General features: G+C 37.2%; 1 protein-coding gene across 2 annotated transcripts in view; it reads left to right on the forward strand.

The window, feature by feature from the left end:
• RSPO2 (R-spondin 2) overlaps positions 1-15,227 on the forward strand; it is a 107,855-nt gene that overhangs the window by 60,731 nt on the left and 31,897 nt on the right. For both annotated transcript variants that reach the window (XM_062627176.1, XM_062627175.1), the window contains exons 3-4: positions 10,540-10,683; positions 11,722-11,910. In XM_062627176.1, coding sequence (XP_062483160.1) covers positions 10,540-10,683; positions 11,722-11,910 — 333 coding nt within the window. The remainder of the gene's footprint in view (positions 1-10,539; positions 10,684-11,721; positions 11,911-15,227) is intronic.

Raw genomic sequence — 15,227 nt, forward strand, 5'->3', positions numbered from 1 at the left:
GTCCTAATTTTAACAGATTCCCACTATATGAAAATAAAAAGGATTAAGCATTAATTTAACAGTGCCTCATGTAGGAACTTGTCAGTACATACACTAATATATGGGTGGGCTTCTTGTCATGCTTTTTGTTCCCACACAAATTTCATGTGACCAGACACCTCGCACCAGACATACTTTAGTATGTAAGTGTTGCTATTTTAATAAAACAGATGTACTATTAAAACCAAACAAACAACCTTTCACTTTTAGTACTGCATTTTATTTGGAAATTTACAACCTGCTAATGTGCAACAAGATTCCTTGTTTGCATGTTTGTGCTTAGAAGCACAACTGTTAAAATCAACAAGTGCTCTGGTATCTCTGCACATTATTTCATTGCTGTCTGGCAGTTGTACTGATTCATATCGAGTTTTCCATATGCTCATATGTGCAGTATTACCCATATGGATTATTAATTGTTGTTACTACCTCTAATTCATATTTATGATTTTTTTTTTGTATGTGTGTGTATGTCATAGTCTAACCAGAATTAAGTCACTGAACCTAGGAACCTGAAGTGAGAAATAGCTTTACTTTGCTTCCTGGAATAATCAAGTGTCTGTTCCATGAACAACATTCTCCCCCTCAGTACTGTGACATGTCACTGGGATATGCACCACATTGTGAGAAAGTGGGTGAAGGCTTTCACATCACATCACATATGATCTTCAGACCTGTGTGAGGTCAGTCTGTGGCAACCTGAACTGGACGATGAGCACTCATAGCCATGCTTGGACCTGTCCCAGCCCATGGAATGACATCCTGCCTCTTTCCCCATTCCCTGTGCAGGCTCCATAGATACGGTATTCTTCAGGTTGCATCCCCAACTGCTGTGTAATATTGCCAAGTGCTGCCTAATCTATACCAGGTGGCTAGGTTTTGATGAAAAATTAAGTGAGACCAGTATATGGTTTATGTATCCCTTCTGTAAATTAGTTTAGGATTTTGGCCTTCATTTTCATAACATGTTTATGAATTCAGCAACTTGTCCACTTTAAACCTTTCAAAACCATGCTGTAAAAACTTGCCCATTATAAAAATGTTTTTGAATATAGTTACAACTTTGGGAAATAGGTTAATTTATCTGTATTAGCCTGTACTGTGCTTAGGAAATAGAAAAAGTAGTCTGTACTGGCAAGTCTTTCTTTACTTTAAAAAAAACAACAAAACCCAAACCAAAAGATTATTTGCAGAAGGTGAATTCAATATAACTTTTTTCATTTTTACCACTTACTGAAAGTGGCCTTTTCCCTGAATTACAGGATTAGTTTTTAAAGCATAAATGTGAATTGTGTCCAACCCATGTCGGCATGTGTCGAGCACTGGATACTTAATTCACCCTCATGCCTTTGACAGTCTCCCCCTGTGAGACTAATGATGCAGTTGCATTTACCGACCAGTTCTGGTTCTCCTCCAATGACCTTTGTATTGTATATTTTTATTTTAGTGTAACTGCCAACTGGTGTATTTATAAATCTCATCTTTTTTTTTTTCAATTTGGTTTGGTGATCTTGCATGGCACATACATTGCATTGGGGACACACAGACATTTTGAATGTGGATTGAAGTTGAGTTAAAATAAACATTCTTAAGAAGTAGAATAGGTTTCTTCCTACTTGATGTTAGATACTTTTAGGTATGCTTAGTTACAGACTCCATTGCTCAGATAATACTGTCTCAGCTAAAAATAAGAAAAATTCTGGCTGTTTAAAAATCCTTCTGGGGGTTACAGGGCTTGAATTACATAAGTCAAAATTGCCCGTTTTTGTTAGACAAGCGATAGAACACATCTTTGTGGAAAATGTTGACATGATTTTAAAATCCAAACATATTTAGTGCCAAATGTAACACAATAAATGCAACAGCCAAGTGCAGCAACTCTAAAATGATGGAAATTTTGAATTTCAAGATTAGCTTTCTTTTCTACATGTAAGCTGTATGTGTGTGTCTTGAATTTGCTAAGTGGTTCTAGACTGTTTTTCTAGTAACAGTGAATCATGTAATTTGAGACTGCCTGTCTCTAGAAATCGATGTAGAGTTTCCTGCTGGAGATATTTTTCATCTTGAGCTCTGCAGTATGAGAATGCAGTACATTTGGACATGAAATTGGAAAGTGTTGAGTCTCTTCTGTAGAAGAATACCCAAGAGAAAAGCTACACTTTGTTAGTTTTCCAAGAAATTTTAATAATTACTGACTTTGAACTGAACTGCTCAAAAAAAAAATCTCATGAGAAAAAAATAAAACTGAATTAAAGACTAAGATGAAATCTGTCACTTGGGTGGTTGGTTTAACATTGGTCTGATTAATGGATCGAGCCTATCTTGAACCTTTCAACCTAGTCTGTATCCATAGTAACTTCTAAAATTTTAGGGGGAGGAAGCACTCAGTGTTGAGAAATTACAGCTCCCTTCAGCTTTGGTTGGCTATTCCATTTGTTTAGGTTCACCTTCTTTCTTCACAGGAGAGCTCGACATTGCTAAAAGTGTAATTTCCCCTTCCATGTGCCTTCAGTAAAATCAAGATAAAGAGAAGCTTTTAAATAAATTGAGCATTTATTAAGTACCTGTAGTAAATTCACTTTATTAAGAAAGTTTTTTTTTTTTTTTTTTAAACTTTGTTACAAAATAGCAAGGCATCATTAATATATCATGGCTTGACTATTTCTAATGTAATATAGCTGAGCATATGACTGTCTGAGACTATTGTAGTCAATGCAATTGTAACGGTCTGCTGAGGGGTTCAGTTACCACAGGGACAGCACTGTTTGCTTTAAATATTTTTTCTGACTTTTTAGAAATAGTTTTCATTACTTTTGCATTTGTTTTCTTCCAATATGGCCTTATCTCTTTAAAACAAACTTAATATAGCATTTGGGATTTGAAAATTAAGTTGAATGGCCAGAAATTGAGGTCCATCTGTCAATATTTTATAGGCTTTTATATTTTCCTTCTCTCTTTCAATGTCTTTCCTTCCTTCAAATAGTTCTGTTTTGTTTTTTTTTTTTTTTTTTTAATTTGGAGTATTTATTTATTTATCTATTTGTTTTTAGTTTTGGCCTTTGTGTTTTGATGGAAAAGTTTTATTCCATCTGTCTGGCAACAAAAATCATGACAGTGTTTTGAATTAAGATTTATTAAATCTGTAGTCAATTTAGATTTTAATAAGGCAATTGTGTATATGTGAAGTAATAATTGAAAACACTGTGGTTTGGCATTTATTTAAAAGATCTCATCTAATAATGAATTGAGATTAGAACTTACTGGAAATGTATCACTAAGTCTTTATTAAGTGAATTTAATTTAAAAAATATCCTCACTAAAGTATTTTATAATTAGGATGTTGTATTCCAAGCATTGCTTTCTATGAAATGGTAGACCTGTGATAAACTTCAGGGCCTGTTGTGGTCAAGTGGCAGTGTGTGTCATTTTCTAGAATTCATGTTTGACCCCAGCCCTGTAGCTTAAAAATCTTTATTTGTATAATAATAATAACAATAAACCTGTAACTACCTATGCCATAGCTGCTTAGGAGGTTAAATATCTAATACAGATACTCCATTGTAAGCTAAAGCTCTTTTACTTATGGTTTTCCTTCTGTTCTTACTGTTTCCTCAGGGACTTTTCTGAAAGTTTTGGTCTCTCTTCTCTTTCCATTGGTTGTACAAATGATACTCCATCCACTTTAAGAACTTTTCACATCATAACTTTATTCAGCATCTTGCATCTGTCTCTTTTTGTTAGCACTAGCACAGTCTTTGCCCCTCATGCGCCCTTGGGTCCTCAAGATTAGCTACAAAACCTGTAGTCTGTCTGGATTTTTGAAGTATCTCTCAGCTCAAGAAATTCTGGAAGGTGGTGCTTGATCATGACAGATTGGTGTGGAATGCCAATGCACACGTCAGGATGGCAGCATGAAGTCTGTAGCACCAGTGCTGTTTTACTGACCAGCAGAGGTATGGGAGCAGCAGTTGGAAGGAGTGAGTGTGATGGGCATGAGGACAGTCTGGGGACAGGTGAAATTAGGAGGTTGTAGGGTAGAAGAGGCAGCAATCTGAGGAAAGAAGAGTGGGAGCTTTGGGTCAGAGTCCATGGGAAAGACTCAAGTATTTAATGCTTTGGACCAAGCAACAATTGTCACTCCCCAGATAACCAACCTCGCAAGTTATGGGCCCAGAGGCTCCTTTGGAATGTTGCCTTAAAGACTGAGTTTGACCTCCAAAAGTAAAACACTAGCTGTAGTGAATCATCATCTGTTACTTTGACTTCTTTGCTTGAGGCATTCTTTTGTATTTAAGATTACCAAGCCCTTCAATTGAGGAATGCCCTGTTTCCTTCCACAGCTTCAGTCAGCAGCTTCTCTTTGCAAAATATGATCATTATCTCTCCACCTTGAAGGTGTTCAGTGCAGTTCTCTTTCTTACACTAGTGGTTGCTGGTTTCCACTCATGCAGATCCCCTCGCATGTTCTCACTTCCCTTCCCTATAGTCAACTTCTCTTCACTCGTGTCCAAGATTCATATGGAGCAGAACTTGCTGTGAATTGTTATTAACATTACGAGAAATTGACCAGCAATCTTTTCCACTATGTGTACCTCTAAATATCTTTGTTATGAAGGGAGTTATGGATGGATAGTCACATTGATTATGTTTAGGAAAGGACAGTATTGCAATGGTAATGCTACAGAATCTGATCTTTCACAAAGGCAAAATAAGGCCTGTGTAAAATTTTCAAGATTATGCATATCAATAAAAGTACAAATGAATCACTACTTTTTTTATAGTTGAGGTAGACCTTTTTTGACCTTAAAATTCATCATATTGTGCTTCAGATAAGAAAATGATATAATAAACCTTGTTAAGGTATGTTAAAATTCGAAGCACATGCATCTCAATATTTTGAGGCATATATTCAAAGGCATATCTTTCCCTACAATTCATCTGATTCTGCATCACCTTATAAGCTGGTGATAAATTTACTATGGAAGTATGGTATTTGTTTTGGTAATGTTACGCTAGCTCTAATTTTAATACAAACAGATGATGTTTACCAGAGCATGTACTATTTCTTTTACAATAAAGGCATATGTACCTGAGTCTATATTTAATTCAATATCTGAATTTGCATTTTGAACTCCTGGGCTTTTGATTCTATCTCTAAAACGTAAGACTGTCAATTCTTTAATGCTCATTTTAAAAGAAGAATGAGTAGGACTGGCTTATCATGACTGTCAGGAAGCAAAAGCAAGTCACAAAAATCTTTTAATATCACATTTTAAGCAGATAAACCCCAATATCTCTAACTTAGACACGATTTATAATCTGGGCTTTCTCTTTCCAGAGTTCTTTAATGCACTATTTATATAGTTTTCTATAAATATTAAGTTTCATCCGCATCAGTCAGATTTGTTTCTTTTGTGACATTTACATAAATATATGTGGGTCAACATAAATGAGATCATAAAGCCTAAATACAAACTTACTATTCCTGGCCAGCTAAATAGACTTCTTACACATCTAATTGTTGCCCTAACCTTGACTGAAAAATGGCTCACAGCTATTACTTTCTCAAAATATCTGGTGCATGTGCAAAATACTTCAGAAAAAAGTTATTTTTTTCTGGAGGGAAGGAATGGCATCCAGAGGGACCTTGACATGCTTGTGAGGTGGGCTGGTGCCGTACCAACCTTATGAAGTTTAACCATGCCAAGTGCAAGGTCCTACACCGGGGTCAGAGCAATCCCAGGCACAGCTACAGGTTGGGCAGAGAAGAGATTCAGAGCAGCCCTGCAGAGAAGGACCTGGGGGTGTTGGTTGATGAGAAAATGAACATGGGCCAGCTGCCGTGTGCACTCACAGCCCAGAAAGCCAACTGTATCCTGGGCTGCATCAAAAGGAGCGTGACCAGCAGGTTGAAGGAGGTGATCCTGCCCCTCTACTCTGCTCTTGTGAGACCTCACCTGGAGTATTGTGTGCAGTTCTGGTGTCCTCAACATAGGAAGGACATGGAACTGCTGGAACAAGTCCAGAGAAGGGCCATGAGGATGATCAGGGGACTGGAGCACCTCCCGTATGAAGACAGGCTGAGGAAGTTGGGGTTGTTCAGCCTGGAGAAGAGAAGGCTGCATGGAGACCTCATAGCAGCCTTCCAGTATCTGAAGGGGCTTATAGGGATGCTGGGGAGGGAGTCTTCATTAGGGACTGTAGTGATAGGACAAGGGGTAATGGGTTAAAACTTAAGTTTAGATTGGATATAAGGAGGAAGTTCTTTACTGTCAGGGTGGTGAGGCACTGGAATGGATTGCCCAGAGAAGTTGTGATTGCTCCATCCCTGGAGGGATGGAGCCAGGCTGGACAGAACCTTGTGTGACATGGTTTAGTGTAAGGTGTCCCTGCCCATGGCAGGGGTTTGGAACTAGATGATCTTAAGGTCCTTTCCAACCGTAACTATTCTATGATTCTAAGTGTCATAGGGGTGCTAGAGCTCACTGAAAATCAAGGAAAAGGGGACTTGGACTCCTAAGTCCTGTACATAACTTCTTTTTTGCCACTCTGTTTCAATCAAAGTCAAATATGGTTTAAATTTCTGTCTTTGAATTCTTTTCTGACAATGGCCTATTTTAAGGGAGATGATACTATCCTTCTTTTCTCCTTTTTCTCTCTAGAACCAAAGACGTCCTTCAGTTTGGTAGATTTCCTGCCTATTGACTGAGCAGTGCAATATTAGCTTATGGAGTTAAGTTTCTTTCTTGAGCATATTCTGTAACTACTCTCAGGCATGGGAGCACTTTTACATGCTATAATCTACCCTTGGGCTCTACTGAAATGTCAGTCATACACATTCTTACTCTTCTGTCAGCCTAAATTAAGAGATTGCACAGTATCAATAGATTTTTCCAATGGAAAAGTTATATATATTGTCCCATAAAGCAGCATTTTAAAGCTCTTGAAGAGGTAAATTTCTGTTTCGCTTTGTTTTGTCTGAACACCAAAGACAGTTGAGCAAAGCACTTCTGTCTGATTTCAGCCCAGCTCAGCTTCACCAGACAGAGTAGTGACTTCTCTTCCACCCTTTCCCCTGGGGGGTGAAGTCATGGAGCTGTGAATTTATAACCACTCCTGGGACAGCTTGTGATTGAAAGTAATCTACTAGAAAGTTTTTCTAACTTTTGGAGTACTGCTCTTTTCCAGTTCTCACTTTTCACTTTATAAATATGTTTTTATCATGAAACATTATACTCTTTATTGTTTCTAATATTACTTTTTCCCATTAATTTCAGTGGGGTCTGGTCAATCTGATGGGATAAGAAAGTTACTAGTTTAAAACAGCCTTTGCTGAAGCAATTAGGACCTTTGCCATGGGTTTTGGTGAGGTCAGAATGTTTTCCTTTTAGTATTTACATACAACTCTTGTGGGAAGTATGGTGTGACATTTTAAAAAGTGTCATCTGTTTAGAAACAGTGTGGCTAATCAAGCATACCAGCAGATTTCTATGGGCCTCCCTGAGTGCTTTTAAAAGTCCAGTTATATGTGAATGGTAGGAAAAAAGATGTATGGTCTTCACATGGGAGTGGCTTTCAGTGGTGCTTTATACCTTTCAAGTGAAAGAATGGAAGCATGTATTTCACTTTCTGGCTTTCTCAAAATAGAATCACTGGAAAGAATACATGAGATTGTGCTAGAAGAGTTGCAGTAAGTGTTATGATGTCTGAGAGGTCCTGGTTATGAATAGAGGGCAGTAGGGCCAGGGGGATATAAGGAGACATGATGCTGATCAGGAACAGGAGGGATTTGAGGTCTAGTTGGAAGCAGACCCTTGGTGAGATGCTGAAAATTGAATACAAGTGAAGGAAGGAGTCAGGACTCGAGCATCTAACGCTGACCTACAGACCTCTTGTTGCTAGCTAAATGGGAGCTGCACCAATGAAGCACCCTTTACTTCTTTGCTGTCATGTTTTGATGATTAGGTTTCTGTCATTGTTGCCCTACAGATATGGTAGGCCTGCCAAAAGTATGTGATTGTTCTTTGGGGTTCTTCCGCAGGACTGAATTTGTCAACTCTTTCTCCCCTTTAAGCCAATCTTATCTTCCCTGCGCCCCCCAGAGTTCTAGGCTTCTTACTGCTTCTCAAGTCTCCCAGGCGCCCTTGTCTATCTGAAAACTTCTAGTGGGCACCATTTTCTACATATTTTTAAAGATTTATTCATTCGCTAATTTAATGTTTAAATATGAGATATTTGCGGGTATACTAGCAATACACAATAGCAGTTTAAATAGCAGTAGTTTTATGAAGGGTATCCCAAGCAAAGGTGAGGCAGGCTTTTGCCTGCTAAGCATGTTTATATGTTATAAAAAGGCAACTTTTGTCAAAAAGCTTTTCATTTAATCTCTCGTTCACCCAAAAAAGTTCAAATGGATTAACTTTAAAGTTTAAACTTGTAACTCCCCAACATGTTTTGAAAGCAACAGTTAAAACGATATTTATTTCAGAAAATATACTTGTGTCACTTGGATGCGAAGAAGGGTTAAATGATGCTAATTTTTCTTTTAATGTTCTGTATTGCACCTCATCGTTGAACTACAAGATCTGGAAAAACCTTGATGTCTTTTCAAACTGTCTTGTGTGGGCGGGCAAGAGGCAAACGTTCTTTTCTGAATATTTACGCACACTAGGTGTTTGATTCAAGCATTGCAAGTAATAAAGTACTTGCATAGTACATCTCGAGTAGATAACAAATCTCAAACATAATAAAATAACTTGCAATTAACTATTGCAGTAACTCTCCAGAGCAAGTCACCATATCATTTGTGCAGTCAGATTAATCTAGGGGAGTGATGTTGCAGGGTTATTGCTTGGGCAGTGATCTTCTCTTCTTTGGAGAATGGTTCAACCCTTGTTCTTGGGAATTTCCTATAAAGTAAACTGTGGATAAGAAGCCCAGCTTGTGCTGCTTGTGTGAACACAAGTTCTTAAAGCCCCTTTGAGAGATGCTGGACACAGGAGTCAGCAGCATACAGGTTATGTGTGGTTGTGTCTAAACAGAGCCTGCAGAGCTTATCATTGGCAGTGTAAGACTTCAAACTGATATTCGCATTCCTTCTAACCAAAGAAAGGAGTACCAGCATTTGTTTGTTTTTTTTTTTTTTTCATGCAATATGCCTGATTTATTGTCCAATGCCACAAGAAACCTGATCTAAAAAGCCTCATATTGCCCTAATTACTAACAAAGAATAATTTTCCACCACCACCCAGTTTGTTATGTTGTGCTTTACTTAGGCATGTTGAAGTTCAGGAATAAATACTAAAATCTGTTTTATAAGGATTACCTAAATTTGAAATGTTGTTAAGGGAAGGGCATATTTACCAATAGCTATTTCAGAAGTCATTATGGTTTGTATTTTTTTTTTCTTTAGAAAAGAATGAAGAATAAATTAATTGACCAAAAATATTCGTATATTGTTGCATGACCTGAGTAACAAATGTTTCCTTCTGTGACTTCAGATACCTGAAGACAGGATAGTTAACTATAAATTAACTATGTTAGCTGAAGGATTAGATTATTTTAAAATAATTTTGAAGTGTTTATTACTTTTCCAAGTAAAATCGCTTTTCCTTTTTAAACTTGGGACCATTTTTCCCTGGCATTTTTTTTTTAGGTATGTGTGACTGACTTTCATAAGTCTCCATGTAAGTATTTCCACTTCTCAGGTGTGCATCTGAATGTTGATATCTAGTTCATTTCCAAGTTGCCATGTTTTAGTATGGAATAGGATGTTTCTGAACAGTCTGCCTCTGAGTCTGTAGTCTATCATGGATGTAGTCTATCTGTTCTCTTAAATTTTCAGAGAAATCCAGTATTTCAAAACACAATAGTATATTTAATGTTGGGGGATTTTTTGCTAGTGTTTATAGCTTTATGTTTGTTAATCACTTAATGTTGGGTTTTGTTTTTTTTTATGGGTTAACTGCCTTAATAACAGAGAGGAGTTACATCCAGAAAAATTGAGGCTTTTTGCATGGTAGCGCGTATCTGGTAGATATGGACATCAGATATAATACATGAAAGCATTCATTCAACTATTTACAGGGTCAACTCATGAAAAGAAAACATATCCTGCTTCTGATGACAAATGGTAAACTGAAGACAGTGCATACAATACATGCATACTTCCCAAAACTTTTGCATCATTGGCTCAAAATTAGTTAAACACAAAAATAATGTAGAGTGAACATTTTTCCTCCAAAAAGATGTAATTAACTCAAATATTACCTAACTATAGAGGTTTTAGCTATATTTTTGATTTAAAAAATATGACTAAAATGTTGTAGGGGAAAATGTGGTAAATAGTTACAGTTAATTTCTCTTACAGAGCAGATGAATTTCAGGATGGCAATATTCCTCATTAGAGTACTTCTTGATTTTTTTTTATAACAGTCGTTCAATTTTTAGTCTGACCCTAACTTAGCTGTTTCACTGTTCCTTATGATCCTTTTAATTCAGGATGCAGAATAGAAAACTGCGACTCCTGCTTTAGCAGAGACTTTTGTACCAAATGCAAAACTGGCTTTTACTCGCACAGAGGTCGCTGCTTCCGAGGATGCCCCCCTGGATTCGCAGCTTTGGAAGAGCTTATGGAATGTGTGGGTGAGTCTTCTAGTACAGCAATGCTGCTAAAGCAGCTCTTTTTCCAGTTGGCAAGTTCAAATATGGCACTGTTTTTGAGCTGATGCTCAACATTTCCTATGAAGAAATACTGACTACTGAATTGGGTCTGCATTTTTTTTATCAAAAATAATGATTTTTTTTTTTCCCCAGACTTTGAAATACTGCATTAATGGGAATGGCAGTCTGTCCTGCATCAGAAAGTTCTGTCCTTTCAATTGTAAATCACCGTGTATGAGGTTTTACAGTTCAGAACTTACAAGATTTTAGGAAGGCCATTTTTTTGCATTAGAACTGTAAATCAGTGATGTACTTGTTGGGTTCTTGCCCTCACAAAACTACCTGCTCATTTGGCCTTTTACCAAGGCCAGAATCCAGGGGCAGGGCAGGTTGCATTCCTGTAACATATTCACTTTCAGTTTCTTTGCAGCCCCCCACCTTTTCCAAGGGAAGTAACAAATATAAACCAAAAAATAAGGGTGTTGTTTTTTTGTTTTTTTGTTTTTTTTTTTTTCCTAGAAATTACTATATAACTCCAACCAGCATTGGCAGTTCTCACAGTATTTCTCAAGTCTCACAATTTGGTGTTTTAGCTTGAAGCCTTGGAATTGTGCCAGAACAGATTGTCTTTCAAGAGTATCCTTTGAATTTCATGATGGCTAAGGTCTGGAAATGTGAACTCTTAAACTTTGCAAATCCTGGTGACAACCAAATGAGATTTATTTATTAAAAAAAAAATATTAATAAACTGTGATTTTAGAAGGCTTTTTGAATATTTGGGAATAACATGATGTCTCTACGTTCATATTGATAGTCAGATGGTTTTACGCTCAAGTTGACGCTGGCTGAAATGATTTTCAGAGATTTTCTGTAAAAGATTTTAATTTTGTTTGGAAGTTTTTGCCTGTTAACAGTAAAACTTTCAAGTGACGCTTTATAATATTGTATTCCAATAAAAAAAGCCAACCACAAATTAAAAACAAAATAATTGCTTACTCGTGTTTTCTTTTGCTTTATCAGAAGGCTGTGAAGTAGGTCAGTGGAGTGAGTGGGGAACTTGCAGCAGAAATAACAAAACATGTGGATTTAAGTGGGGCCTGGAAACGAGAACAAGACAAATTGTGAAGAAGCCAGCAAAAGACACGATACCGTGCCCAACCATTGCAGAATCCAGACGGTGTAAAATGGTCATGAGGCATTGTCCAGGAGGTACGTGTAAGTGTAATCCATGCCACAAAAATCTGTATGAGCTTTCTTTTAATTGAAATCCTATTTCTAACTTGAAAAGATCTATTTCATCCCAGCCAAAGGGGAAATCCTGTCCCTACTCTGCCAGCTAAGGCTGAAAGGCAGTACTGCGGCAGCCCTGATTTGTGCATCAAGGCTCAAGGGAAAGGTTCAACATGGTTAGTGTCTTAGTATACTGTGAAACTATTTTTCCCGGTGTGGTACTGAGGCTTTTTCAAAGAGGTGCCCCATGGAAGAAAATAGGTTGCAGTTTGAGCTTCAGCATTGAAACAATAGTGATGGTGGAATAACTAATTGCTTTGCACATGGGAGGAGAGATTATGATTCTAAACCTTTCTGCAAGCAGCACACCCAGTGCTGGTGTGATGGGGATTTAAATTCAGTAAAGTTAGGTACACATGGCATTGTTAGCTGGAATGTTGCTTGTTCTGAATATTGCAGATCAGGGCTAAACTTTGATAGATGTGATATTTGCAGCACAGTGATATATATGAAGCTTTTCATCAGAAGACTAGCTTATGATAGTTACCAGAGGTAAATTTACTAAGAGTTAGGAAATTTGTTGCCTAGACTGTATCAAGATCATTGATCAAATCTCTGCAATTTTTCACTAAGTATCAGGAAAGACATTGAATAAAAATTCAGTGTGAAAGGTTTGAAGTACTCCCTCAAAACTACAGTCTCCAGTAAATCCTAAATATAGCAGTTCTCTCCTGTCCTTCTAATGTGTGGATTCCCTGCCTGTGTTTTTGGAGATAAAAATAGATTTATATAAAACTGCAGGTTTGAACTCCCCACACTACATGCTGATGCTTAATAATGCTTCTGTACCATCAAATAAAACACTGGCCAGAGTATAAACTCTCTTCTCTCACCTTAGAAATTTCTGTGAGCGAGTGTGTTAGTGGTATTTTAAGTACCTAGGCTAAGTCATCTCCTGGTTTGGTTATCTCTGCAGGTGAGGAAGCCATAGGATAGGCATTGTCCTGTTTGTAATGCCTGCTTCATAGTATGTTTTAATTATGATTATACACATGGCTGGTCTAAGATCCCGCTTCTTTATCATATTTAATTTAGATAGCAAGTTGCTGCATTAGACACTCAAAGTGTTTTGTTGCTTATTTAATCAGTGTGAAGCAGCAGGAGACAGAGACACTGGTTACAGGGAAACTCAAATCAAGCAGATCCTACCTCCTAAAATATGGTGTTTTCTTAATGTCAGAGATTTTGTAATTGAACTTTTAAACTGAGGAAATAAGAGGAAAATGTAAGATTAGCACTACTTGGGGACTGAGGAACCATAACCCCTGTAAATGCAAGTTGAGAGGCTGTTAATAAGTGCTTTTTTCCTAATGTTCTCGGTATATAAACTCACACAAATGTGTAGGGTAAGTATTGGATTATAAAGCTAAAAGAGTTGTAGATTGTGATGGATGAAACCGAGCACAGGCAGTAAGGTTATTTTTGGTAGAACAGGGTCAAACAGTGCTTTTGTCACATGCTTTTCTACTTCTGTACAGTTTACTGTTTCTATTTATGGTCCACACCACAGAAAAACTTCCGAAACAGATTTTTACAGATTTGCAGAATTGGAGTTAAATTCAGTTTTCCTACTAAGTACTTCAGTTTCATATTTATCAGTGATTTATCAGATGTTACCATCTGGCAATGGGTTTGTGGTACAAATCTAGTGATGAAGAATTCCTTATCACTTTCCCAGTATTTGCGGAGTTGTAGAGGTTCAACCTGAAATGCAAGTGAAAGATGATTTCATTTCTTTCCTACTTAAGCCAGCAACATTAAGAGGATACTCTACTTGATTTCAAATATGTTACTGTGTGATATTTTCTTATTGTCAGTACTAATTGATTTAACTCTTATTACCAGGTGGGAATGTGACATCTGTGTATCTGTTCCTGTTATGTATGTTACCCTGTGGCTTGGGTGTAACATGACTCATACTATGAGAGGCTGGTCTTAGAAAAAGATTAGTTTGATTGTTCAGGCTACCTCCTGCCCATGCTGGTCTTTTCCTGATAAGAATTTTTCTCCTCTTTATCTCAAAAAAAAAAAAAAAGAAAAGAATTTTTGAAAAAGAGTGGTTATGTTAAAAGCAATGGGGAAATTAGCGGCAGAAATGTTCTGTGGACTGATAAATCTTGTAGTCTTGAAGTTTTCCCATAGATTTATTACAAGTATTCTCTTTTTACCTCTTATTTTACATGGTCGCCATGTTCACCTTAGTAGTTACTCCTCTTTTATTTTTACCTTTGAGAAACTTGCAAATTGCTCTCATTTTGTATTAAGTAATACATGAATATTACTCTATGCCAAACTCATTAATTCTAGTACAAATGATGATGCTATTTATGAATGCTTATTTAAGACATGAATCAAGAGAGATGAAGATGTCATATATGTATGCATTAATTTCCTGAGCTCAAAAGGGGGAAGGCAGCAGGACAGGTAGGTCATAAGGCTATAGTGGGAGGGACTGCTTGCCTTGACTCTGGCATGTAATTGGACGTCATGCTGGTTGACTGGGTTTTTGTGCAGTAATCTTTTATCTAACAGTAAAATGACCCAATCAGATTTTCATTATTAATATTTGGAAATTATGACTAAAAAGACTAAAAGATAAAAGAATTTATAATTAAATACAGAAAGCTAATGAATATGCAGACTGTAGTACATAGAATTTACAATATACAGCCTACTGCATCTTTCTGTTAATTTTGCAGTGGCATTGGACCAAATCTGCCCTTTTTTCACATTCATCAGACAGGTAGAAACTGCATTAAGTGTAGCTCCACTGAGTTCTGGCTCTGCTAGGATATTGTTATCACCAAGCAGGCTTGCCTCCTTTGCTGTATTTTGCGACCACCAATTAACCTCAGACCAAGAAGACTTGGCTTTAGCATGTCTGAAAATACAGCCGGTAATTTTCAGTTACAAAGCGTAACTCAAAGCTTCTGCAGGAAAAAAGGAAGAACTCTTTCAGCATCAGCAGAGAGCTGACAAGAAGTAAGCTCCACCAAAGACACTTTGCACAGTGCAGGTTTGGAAAGTAATAGTAATAGCAATAGTAATAGAGCAAGTATTTCTGTGAGTATTTTAGTTGATGGCCATTTTGCACATTTAGTGAAGGAGCTAGCAGTTGGGAGCAGGAAGGGGCAAGATGAATGTAGCTTGGAGTATGGCTTAACACTTGGAGCCTGGCATGCTTATTAGTATGTTTGCTCAGGAAACAAGCTTTTCTCAGCTGCCGAATCTGCTCG

The sequence above is a fragment of the Pezoporus occidentalis genome, unplaced genomic scaffold (assembly GCF_034315485.1).
Source record: "Pezoporus occidentalis ecotype Australia unplaced genomic scaffold, CSIRO_AGI_Poc_V1 ctg3, whole genome shotgun sequence".
Lineage (NCBI taxonomy): Eukaryota > Metazoa > Chordata > Aves > Psittaciformes > Psittacidae > Pezoporus > Pezoporus occidentalis.